Genomic DNA, 11,068 nt, shown 5'->3' with positions numbered 1-11,068 from the left:
TCATCGAACAAATGAGGTACGTGAACAAAACTTTATTCAGAAAATAGTATGTCCTAAAAATGGTCACAATAACGGCACATCACTCGATCATAGAACGAAACAGGAGAACGCTTTGGTTACTGAAATGTAAAAATGATTTTTTTTCAATTTCCGAATAAGGGTGGGTGCCAGCCAAACTAGGGTGAAGCAGGGGTTGACAGCAAACGACATTGACATGCATCATATAGTCCTTTCCATCTCCATGAAATACCTTACAATCAAGCTGAAGTGGATTTCTTTGGCCCGTTTGGTGAACGCAGCAACTGCTTGTCACAAGCCACGCACGCACGCACGCACGCGCGCCTGTCATTGTCCAGCACCGTCCGCACGCAACTGCTTCATTTTAGCCATGATTTCCAGGCGCCACGAGCCCCTGTAGAGCCATTCCTCACGTAGACTTTCCTAAAGACGACAGTATTTCCTCAAATAGATGGAAAAATGCTGCTCCACAATAACCCTATTCTTGACTGTGCCAAGACTGTTAATCATATTTGAGCGTACTTTCATTGAGCGGCATACTGACCACAAAGCGGATCTGCATCAGGCTACAGTCGAGCGACTGAACCACACAGCTCTCCTGAACTCCACTGAGCTCCACGTTCAGGCTTTGTCCACACTTGACGTGGGCAAGGGGAGGGTAAGGCCAGACCTTGATGTATTCCTTCACAAATTCCCTGTGGTAAGTGTCACTGATGTCTTCCAAAGGGTCCTCCGCTGTCACAGGAAAGCAAACGAGCACAATGAAATCAAAGAAAAAGTCGGGCTCCATTTTATTCTTCAAGGGGCAGTTCCATTTTTAAAAAGTGAACATGACCCAATAATATTGTCTCGAATAGAAACGCATGGAAAGAAAGCATAGAAATATGAAGGCTGCATGGAAAGATGCCCAAACCTACAAGGTGCGCACACCAGATGAAGATGAGGTATGCCCACATACACCGCCGTTTGATCGTCAGCAAAGGCCAGAAACCTAAACAACAGAGGAATCAAATACTACGCAACACGCATCGGAGATACCCTAACGTACCTCTGACGGTTCTTTCGGCTGGGAAACTCGGCCAAAATGCCCGAGCAGAGGGGGCCCTCGTACTTTGAGCCGATCACCACTCGGGCGCCGACGTACAAGTACTCAAACTTGGGTGTGTTTCTGAAAGCGAGGTGGTGCGCCGAGACGAGGCGCCTGGTGTTGTCGTGAAACTGGACCGCGTATTTGACCTTATCGTCAGCTAAGGGAAAAACGTTTAAGAACAGCCTAGCTCCCCTTTTTCATTTTTGAAGTAGGGTGAGTACATGACAAAAAAATAAAAAAACAAAACTGGGCAAATATTCCGCCCCCCTCCCTTTTTTTTTTTTTTTACCTGACAGTGCAACGAGCAGATTTGAGGTCAACGGTTAACTCCTTAATAATACAAAAATGAGAATGCAGATTTTCTTTACCAACTTGGACCATGTTCCTCACTATCCCACGCTCCCAGCACATTTTCGACTTCTTGGCCAACACTTTCATTCCGACTTCAATCTTAGCTTCTGGCACTCGTGCGGGCACCTTACAAGAATGCTTGCTGGACATGCAGCTTGATGATATGAACACCACACTTTGAACTGTAAGCAGAAGGGACATTTCAAGTGTATGACATGAAACAAAGCATTCTGGTAATAACAGTACCTTGGGGAGATGGCTGGACATCATTTTTCTTTTCATTTCCATCATCTGGTTCAGTTGCCTTTGTCTGGCCCGCGGAGTTACTTTCACTTGAGTTGCTTTTGCGCTTTGTGTTCTTTTCAATGGTCTTACTTGTGCTTGCAGCGCTCCCTAGGCTGGTCTCACTTGAGGAGTTTGGCGTCTCCGGGGTCTTAGCGTTGCCGGCAGTGTCATTCGTAACCGCTCTAGTTTGACTTGATGTTTTTGCATCCTCCTTCTTTTTGTCCACCGGCGGTCCCGATGGTTTTCTTGGAGATGTATTCGTAGGCCATTTAATTTTCATACGCCGCCTTTTTTTCGGTGACGGCTCCTCTACAAATACGGAATCGCTTGCACTGTTCTCAAACTCGGGTGAAACAAAATCGGAGTCGTGTGCGTCAGACTTGGATGGAACGGGACTTGAGTGTTTACTGTCACCGTGGTGACTGGCAGGATCTTTCCCAGGTATACCCCGTATTTCGCTTTTGCTAATTTTGCTCAAGACTTTCGTTGCCTCTCTAGTTAAAGTGACTTGGCTGTCAATGTCACTCAAGTAGTTGTTTGGTATAGGGCTGACACTTCTTGGAGTATTGCAAACATCTATCTCAGACGCATATGACGGTGAACGGGAGATTCCTGCAAAGCCAAAGAACACACAGGAATTGTAAACTCCGCTCACTTGACGGATATTTGGGCTTTGAACAAATTCAAAATTTACCATCGCTTATTTCGATGACATCGTCATCAGAATCGGTGTCTGTGTATTTCCATCCCAGACCGGCATAGAGTTCCTTCACAACGGCTTCATACGCTGTGGCAGAGGTGCTAGAAAATAACGGGGGTTATACCTTCTGTCAAAGTCAAGATTTTTTTTTTTTTTTTTTTAAATGTACACCAAGTTATATTCTACTCACTTGCTGAGTTCCAGGAGTCGGTCACGCTGTTTCTTGCACTTTTCTAGTTGGGACTTCATAGCATTACATTGCTCCAGTAGATCAGGAGGGGTCACATCCATTTTTGGCACGGACTCCGAAATCGAACCTTGGAGCTCTTCATGCGTCATGGCCAAATCATTTTATTTTTGTTTGTTTGCGTTCTGGTCATAGTGACCTTCATATCAGCATCAACAAATGTGTGTAAACAAGGGGAGCAAAAAAAATGCAAAAACTACGAAACTTAGTCAGCTCCCAACTCACCTTAAAATGGCGGTCGGTAGACGGGTCCAATTAAGCACGTTTGCACTCATTCATCGGATGAATACGTTGTCCGGGCATGGTACTTTAGCGATAAAGTTACGGCAATAGCGTTGTCAATTGTGACCACGACAATAGAAGCCCTTTGAACACGTTTTTCCCCAAAACTATACGCTGTGACGAAAGGAGTCTTTGTCTTCTTCGTTCATCATTGAAACCGTTGCTGCCCTCCCATGGTCATAAGGACGAATAACATGTATTTTGAAGGAAGACGATATACTACTAGTACTTATATATATATTTTGAATATTCTATATCGCTACTTCAACTTTTCTTTCCAGAAAGAACATTTCTACAACAGGAAATTTATTTTTATTGTAAATGCTGCAGCATGCCTTAAAATATTCATGGTATTGCTGGATAAAGAAACAAGAACTATGTACAATTCCAATTTGTATGTTTTTTGCACTTTTTTTTAATGTAGCAATTAAAAATGAACAATTAAAATAAACAAAAACAGTGTCATATTTCATCAACGGGTCATTTGTAAGCCAAGGTTTCACTGTATAACATTTTATCAATAGAAAAATGCACAAGATTCTTATAATGATCAACAGAGAACATACTGAGCTGTACTTACTTTCAACTTTTCGAAGATATACTAACCTCTAGTGTGTTCTCTCTGTTGCATTAAAACGACTGCAGTTTGTCATCTAAACACCGCTGTTTGTGAATGACTATATACAAAATGTACACTTTTCAGGAAAAAAAACTTAACACTAAACACTGGAAGAAAAAAATAAGCTGTTTTTAATAGTTTGTATGGTAAATTGAAATAAAAGGAATCCACCCAAGAATGAGCACACTCCTTTGTACAATTACCTGAAGAGAACTCGAACTAAAAGCTATATTAAAAAGTCAGCCTTTCTGGAGAAAGGTCAAGTCTTAATACAATGATGGACTTGGAACTGGAGTCACATTACTGTTGAGCCGCCTCAGCTTCTCTTCTCCTCATTTCCAAAAACCTCGGCATATGCGACAGCCGTATGGAGCCTCGATGTATCCATTCTTTGTGCTGATTACACTGAGGAAATGACAACATAACCGCAGCGTCAATGGGACAACGGAGAGGACGAGAATTAAGATATGAAGATAAGGGGAAAAAGGTGGCACCAACCTCGGAAACTGCCATTATCAAGCTGGAGTCCACCATCTCTACCTTGCACCTCTGCAGGGTTCCGTTAAACTCCACCGAGGCGTTCTGGCCAGGCTTGTATTGGGTTAAATGAGGGTACGGCCAGTCCCTTAGGTACTGCCTCATAAAACCCTGGTGAGCTTCGTCTTGAATGTCCTCTGTGGGGTCTGGTACTGATGGGTGACAAAAACAATATTGTAACAAACACTCAAGTATTCAAGTTGAGACCATGAGAGAATTCAATTCAATCAAATCCTGTACATTTTCACAATTCAAAAAAAAAAAAGTCCAACAAACATGTCAAACTTACATGGTCTGCACACGAGGTAAAATAATGTTAAGCCAACATAGATGGGTCTGTGGTTATCCAGGAACACCAAAAACCTAAAAATGGATACAAAGCTTTATTGACTTGGGAAGAAAAATGTCATATCATTCAAACTGCATTTTTTCATAATCAGCCCTCCCACAAGGGTTTACTTTCCGATACATTGTCATTTTCAAGCACCCACCTCAGGCGGTTCTTTCTGGTAGGGAGCTCTGCCAAGATACCAGCTCGGAACTGAGTGGTATCGTCCTGACAGTTGACGACCACACGAGCGCCGACATACACCTGCTCCAGCCTCGGCGTGACCTCAAAAGCAATGTGGTGTCCTGACACTAGGCTCCTTCCCTTTTCTTCAAACATAATCTTGTACTTCAGCCGTCCATCTTCTACAATGACAATTAATACGTGAACAAAATAGCACCCACTAGTAGTTCAGGCTTGACTTGACATGTCATCGTCACCTTCCAAAAATAAATGCTAAATTCTTCCCACCTTTGGTAACAACCTCCACAATCTGCCCCCGTTGCCACTTCAAGTTCTTCTTCCTGGCCAGTACGGTCGACCCGACGGTGATTTCCTCCTCAGGGAGATCAGGGCGGACTTTAGTTGCTTCTTGAGGCACATAGGCAAACGCTGAAGAATCAATTATGGGCGTGTGATCTGTGAAAATAGATGTTCCAACAAAAAGGGAATTTAGTGCTCCGAGTCACGCCTACCTCGACCTGGCAGGTCGGTCGGTCGGTCGGTGTCGGTACTTACTAATATTGTTGACTTTTTTTTTTTTTTTAGCCTTCGATTTCTTGGCCGACGCATTATCGGAATCGCTGGATTCATCATACTGCTCCAAATCAGAATCTGAACTGCTTTGAGATTCATCCTCGCTGTAAAACTGCGAAGGCGTCGGCGGTCGAAGAGCACTGATCTTGTGATCGGGAAGCCGAACCAAAGATACCTCCGCTCTTTTCAATAATCCATTTTCCAAACACGTCCTTTTGCATGAATAGCCACTAGTGGAAGGACCAGACTCACATTCAGGCAACTTTTCTAAAACAAAAATAATCAAAAGAAGAATGAATATACAACACGACAACAAACCTAAATATTGATAGGGACGTAAATTATAGTCATTAAAAGTCAAACATTCATTCATTCATTTATCTTTGCTTATTCTCCTGACGAGTGTCGCTGAAATTGTTTGACCGCAGTGCTTCAAAGCCACCCATAAGTTACTTACCAAACTCAAATCGTCCCCTCTTTGCACTAGCTTCTTCGGACTGTAACATTGTTACCTCCAACTGATCATCCATCTCCATCATTTTCACTAACACACAAAAGCAATCAGTGAGTAAGAAAAGAAAACATTTCGGGTATAAAATTTAACACGGACAAGGCAGATATTATTTCGACAAAAAAAAAAAAGAAAAAAAATCAAGCATTGCTTATGAATTTAAATCGAAGGGTTTATTTTCAGAAAACCAAATTCATGATACTGGATTGGACAAAAATGATGTAGCCACCTTGTAGGCTAATAACTGCAATTCAACAACGTTTACAGCACATGATTACCTCTTATTACTCAATGAAGCTGTAATTAAGCATCTATTGACATGATTGAAATGTATATATTCGAATCGATTGACAGAGTCAAAGCTTAACTGATCAAACATGTCAAGTACAAAGCGACGCATTTAGCAATGCAGGAGATGTGATTAGCTTACCCGATTTAACGAAACCTCCGCCTTTTTCGGGACTGCGATTTTGGAGCACTAAGAGCATGAAGAGCTCCTTAAAGCCAAGATCAAAGCGTTATCTCCTTGACAACAACCAATGATTTATATAAGATTCTGTTTACTGCCAAGGCTCGCTCGCCACTCTTCGTGGCCTTCTTCTTCTTCTTCTTCCAAATGTTTTCTTCTTCTTCTTCTTCTTCGTTTTGTCTTCTTTGCATGAATTGTTTGACGTTTGTCAAACGGCAAAATGGCACAATGTCGCCCTCGGCTGGACAATAGTGTGTATGTCGTTAATGTTTGTCATTTCGCATGTGAAGGAAGAGCTAGTAGCACGTAAATCAATAAGATTGAACTTGATTTGACTATCGATATTTTTTCCGAACCATATTTGAGGTCAGGTCTGCAGTATCTTCACATCTACCATAGCGAACGGTCAAAGTCTTCAGGTAATCTGCTCCTCCTGGTAGGTGGAGGTGGAGATGGAACCGTAGGGGTCCACCACCATCTGGGCACAGCGCACCACCGTCACCAGCAGGAAGAAGCACAAGAGGAAGAGGAAGAAGAGCGCAAAACCCAGATCCACATCCACCTCCAACGGACGTGTCCCGTGGTCCATGGGGCCGATGAAACGGATTCCTCCCAGTGTCAACTCAAATGTATGCCAAGGACACACTGATGATCTCCGTGCTACAAGAGACAAAGATGAAGTGTAGCAATGGAAATTTCTCTATTGCAGTATTTGAACACTCTGTATTTGTCTTCCTTCTGCTACTTTGTCACATACTACATATAATCTTAGTGCATGCATTATCTGTATTTGGAAGGGTACAACCAATGGTGTACTTTTGACACTCAAGAGGGATACAACACTCAAGCATCACAGACATGACTACATTTGAAATATTCAAGCAAAAGCAAAAAAAAACAAGAAACAAAAAAATTGATATCAAACTTACCAGATGGCCATTCTTGCAGTGCAGCGACTCTCGTGTCTCAACATGCGTCCAAACCTTTGGAAAGTTTCACGTGCCAGCGTTAGTCTCTCGGCTCCTTCCTGATAATGTCACTCGCTGTAAGCAAGACAGCGCGGCTTTTCCGCTTACGATCTTCCCCTCATCATCGTGACACGGGAAAACGACTAGGTCTGGAAGCTTACTCGCTCACAACTCGGGGAACATTACACGGCGTTTATGTGTGAACAGATTTATGTGCCTACAACTTGAGGGGTATTGAATAGTGACTCTCGTGCAACATTCATGGCGGCCTCCTCTGGATCCGTAAGCCCTTATTAATACTTGAGTGGGAATTGGATAAGTCGACAACGCGCCGAGTGAATGAAGCGCCTCGCCTCGCCCCGGCCCGCCCCGCGCACTTTTGTTCCCCTGTCAAAAGAAGCCTCATCGGGGAGATTTCACACTGTTCAAACGTAGAGGAGGACACTGAACTTATGTATTACATAAGGTAGCGCAGAATTGACCAGGAGCGATGCGGATGGACAGGAGATGCCATTGCAATTAACATGTGGAGCCAGCGGGGTAGAAACTCAACCTGCCACATTAAAATGAACAGTCTTGATGACCGTGCGTGTAAAGTGATCGGCCGTCGTCAGCCTAGAAGGGCTTTTAAGGTTGCGGGCCAAAAAACAACACAAGGGAGGAGGGAGGAAACTACATCTGCTGTTTGCTGTGGAAACAATAAGACGTGAATGCGCTCAACATTTTATATATCAACAACTATATATGGATTCCTTGACAACAAGATGCCACCAGATGGCGCTAAGGCTCTTGCTTTGGCCTGAGCAAGAAAACAGATAAGTGATCATGATTTTCACACACGTCAAATAAAACAATAACAAATATTTTTACACAAATATTGTATTTATCATCAGCATTATAATATTACACATCAGCAAAACAACAGACTAAAAAACACTTTTTTTTTTTTAGAGGCAAAGCTGTTTGGAAGGAGCAGGTTTAAGTGACACGTGGGGGCTCAAAAGTTGGCGTTTAGCAACAACTCGCAATCCAAACGATAAAGGCACTTGTAAACCACACTTTGGTAAAGGGTTCCTTTAAACACGTCAAATCAAAGTCTTTTTGTTAACATGAAACCAAAACACTAACTTTAAAAGAGAAAAGAGCAACAAAGCCAAACCTCTTCTGAAAATGAATCAGGTCTGTGATCCAAATAGAACCCTGTACATATGGTCTGGTCTGGTCTGGTCTGGTCTGACTACCATTCAACGCATCCATAAAGTGCATTTTTGGTTACGGAAAACACTGAGAAAAAAAAAAAAATTTAGCGACTCTGTTCCAGCCCATAAAGACAGAACGTTTTCTTTAGGTTTGAGTTACGCCAAACTCTTTTGTCATTTAAACAGGACTGGAAAAAAATAAAACAGAACAAAAATAAAATCACAAAACTAAAAATATACATTACGCGTAAACAAAAATCCACGTTAAAATGATTTTGGACTGCGGACGCACATTTTGTTGCCAAACAAGGCAAAGCAACTCCAGCCTCCTCGGCGGCTCACTTTCGCAAAGTGTTAAAATTCTTATTTGCCATTCAGTATTTTGCTAATTGCAACAAACTTTCTATTAGGTGTCAGTATATTGACTTAAATCAAGGTCATGGTCCATCCTAACAACTGCCTATTTGTACCACTGGGTGCCGGTGAAAATTAGTCAGGCAATACTACTTAGAGGTGTGTTAACCGATGCCGTCCGGCTGAACCTCAGCAACAATAACAAAAAAAAAAAAAAAACACTTCCAGGAACATGCGATGAAGCTACAGACAGTGTGGCAACAACTAAATGTGATGGGCCAAAAAAAAAAACAAAAAAAAAGAAGACCAACAGACCTCAGCACCAAGGGCAGGCACATAATCATGGTCTCCATTGTTCCTTGGTCAATTTCCTTCAGTGATCAGAATGGGGGCTGTTAATGATGTTTATTTTGTTTTGTGTAAGAAATGTTTTTGTGTCGTCACTACTTCTGTTTCGATTTCAAGGCGCATGCAAGGCTTTGGCTTCCTGACCTTGCAGTGCTTTCAGCGTCCATTTTTTTGCCGGTTGTTGTTGAGCCGCGTGTGGCCGTTGTGAAGGTGACCGTTTTTCAACGTTCTATCGCCGCTGCGGTCTTCGTCTTCCGACTCGGTCTCTTCTTTGTCGCTCCGCTCATCCTCAACTATGCCCTGTGTGGGGGAAAAAAATGGTTTTGACTTTCCCCACACCTCAGCTGGGATTTCTTGTAAAACTAAATACATACACCTAATGCGAGCAGCCTATGGAAAATCCTATCGATGGACTAATAGAGCAAGTTCTGGGAGTGACAATTGTTTGGTAGCTGAATGAATAATGTCATTTTGGTGTTGACTAAATCATAATCCCAATTTCTCGAGCGGCGCTCCTTACGTTGCCGGGGAGGAACTTGATGACCATGCGTACTATGAGCGCCGCCCAGAAGATGTGCAGAGCCAGCAGCAACAACAGCAAACCGTTGAAGAAGTAGAAGCCGAAGAAGGGCTTGTAGATGGTCATGGGGTACACCAAGGTGGCGTGTATGATGCTGCGCACAAGAACAGAGCGTGCAGTCAGTCACAAGCGCCTACACTGGCCATCAAAAGCCCATTCAACGCTGCGAGATAATGTGCCTGTTGTTATCATGGAAATTGTTCCGCTGCATACGCGCAGCAATAGAAAAAGACTCGCGTACCAACCCAAATGTTCTGAAAGTCTTGCGCAATACGATTTTTACCAGAAAGGGAAAATTCCCAGGCGGGTGATGATAAAGACGACAGCGAAGACAACGAATATGAAGTTGCACGTCCTCTTCCAACCGGCATAGTTGAACATCTTGGCTGACTGAGAGACACAAGACGGGAATGCACATCACAGGGGAAGGAGCATTTGTTGCCTCGAGATGGCAGACGCCACACAACGTCAAAATTCCATCTCAAATCGGATGTCTTACTACAAGGAAGGTATCCAATTGTGGAATAGCAAAACACCGGAGAGGGCTACTTTGTAGCAATTGTCCTTTGAGCCCAAAACGCAAACAAATACTGATGTGTATTTTCCTTCCGCCAGTGAGCAGGGTGCAGTAATACCTCCATGAGATAGTCAGAGGCATCGTGCGCCAACATGATCAAAGTCCCTCCCCGGATGTAGTTGACCAGCCAGGAGAAGCCGACAAGCACGATGGTGGCAACGTGGTGAACTATTTGCTCTTTGAAATCCTGCAGAGAAGAAAGCAAAAGAAAGCAAAGACGTCGACGGTGCTCGGTGACTCATTGCTAAAGCGGTCCGTCCGTTACTGATGGATGTTCCGCTTTGACGAATGATTAACTCGAGCATTGCTGTGGATTAGACAAGCGGCGCACAACATGACCAAATGACGATAAAATGAGGAAAAGGTCAATTGAGCCAACAGTTGCAGATCCTGTTTCAACACAACAGCATCCCGGAAAACCACACAAAGTTCCGTTAAATCTCAGGTGACACAATCGCGTCGCTATCAGTGACTTCATTGCTTTCAATCACGTGACAAGGCTATCGGAATGGGAGCACCACGCCCGGCCCGATGATGTCACTTTTTAACTATGGCTCCATTTGGAGGAAGGTTGGCTACGGCATCTGAGCAACTGTAATCTGAACAACATGAAGCTGCTGATCTTGAGGCCTTCAGTTGAATCGGTTCATCCAAAGTGAATTGCCGTCGCGTTGACGCTCATTGCGGCGGCCATTGACGGCGGAGGAGGCACGTTATTAGGTAATGCAACAATTGTTGTCACCTGCCTATTTGCTTTGAGCGCTTCTGCCCTGTATGCAAAAAAATGGCAAAGCTGTCTGCGCCGCAGGACCTTTTCCAGCTCTGCTTGCTCCAGTCACACTTAAAGCC

General features: G+C 43.5%; 3 protein-coding genes across 5 annotated transcripts in view; all 3 read right to left on the bottom strand.

Moving 5' to 3' along the window:
• Positions 1 to 17: 17 nt before the first annotated feature.
• Positions 18 to 3,141, bottom strand: LOC125986979 (histone-lysine N-methyltransferase SETDB1-A). 2 transcript variants are annotated; one of them, XM_049750958.2, is made up of 9 exons: positions 2,917 to 3,141; positions 2,635 to 2,830; positions 2,439 to 2,545; positions 1,706 to 2,356; positions 1,477 to 1,641; positions 1,067 to 1,265; positions 936 to 1,009; positions 563 to 753; positions 18 to 441 (listed from the first exon to the last, which is right to left on the bottom strand). In XM_049750958.2, exons 2-9 carry the CDS (start codon positions 2,781 to 2,783, stop codon positions 346 to 348), a joined length of 1,632 nt encoding a protein of 543 aa, XP_049606915.1. In that variant the 5' UTR covers positions 2,784 to 2,830; positions 2,917 to 3,141; the 3' UTR covers positions 18 to 345. The 2 variants fall into 2 exon arrangements, with proteins under 2 accessions (XP_049606915.1, XP_049606916.1); XM_049750959.2 differs by having other exon boundaries at positions 2,635 to 2,770.
• Positions 3,142 to 3,364: 223 nt separating this feature from the next.
• On the bottom strand, positions 3,365 to 6,545 carry LOC125986983 (histone-lysine N-methyltransferase SETDB1-B). Its single transcript, XM_049750977.2, has 8 exons — positions 6,155 to 6,545; positions 5,671 to 5,757; positions 5,196 to 5,480; positions 4,929 to 5,096; positions 4,621 to 4,822; positions 4,419 to 4,492; positions 4,091 to 4,281; positions 3,365 to 3,997 (listed from the first exon to the last, which is right to left on the bottom strand). Exons 1-8 carry the CDS (start codon positions 6,210 to 6,212, stop codon positions 3,893 to 3,895), a joined length of 1,170 nt encoding a protein of 389 aa, XP_049606934.1. The 5' UTR covers positions 6,213 to 6,545; the 3' UTR covers positions 3,365 to 3,892.
• Positions 6,546 to 8,022: 1,477 nt separating this feature from the next.
• LOC125986984 (ceramide synthase 2) overlaps positions 8,023 to 11,068 on the bottom strand; it is a 6,881-nt gene continuing 3,835 nt past the window's right edge. For both annotated transcript variants that reach the window (XM_049750979.2, XM_049750978.2), the window contains exons 8-11: positions 10,278 to 10,406; positions 9,926 to 10,032; positions 9,583 to 9,736; positions 8,023 to 9,362 (exon numbers count right to left, since the gene is read on the bottom strand). In XM_049750979.2, coding sequence (XP_049606936.1) covers positions 9,219 to 9,362; positions 9,583 to 9,736; positions 9,926 to 10,032; positions 10,278 to 10,406 — 534 coding nt within the window. In that variant the 3' untranslated portion in view covers positions 8,023 to 9,218. The remainder of the gene's footprint in view (positions 9,363 to 9,582; positions 9,737 to 9,925; positions 10,033 to 10,277; positions 10,407 to 11,068) is intronic.

This window comes from Syngnathus scovelli, chromosome 19, assembly GCF_024217435.2.
Source record: "Syngnathus scovelli strain Florida chromosome 19, RoL_Ssco_1.2, whole genome shotgun sequence".
Lineage (NCBI taxonomy): Eukaryota > Metazoa > Chordata > Actinopteri > Syngnathiformes > Syngnathidae > Syngnathus > Syngnathus scovelli.
The sequence above is the reverse complement of the archived record's forward strand: the minus strand, read 5'-3'. Positions and strand labels throughout refer to the sequence as shown.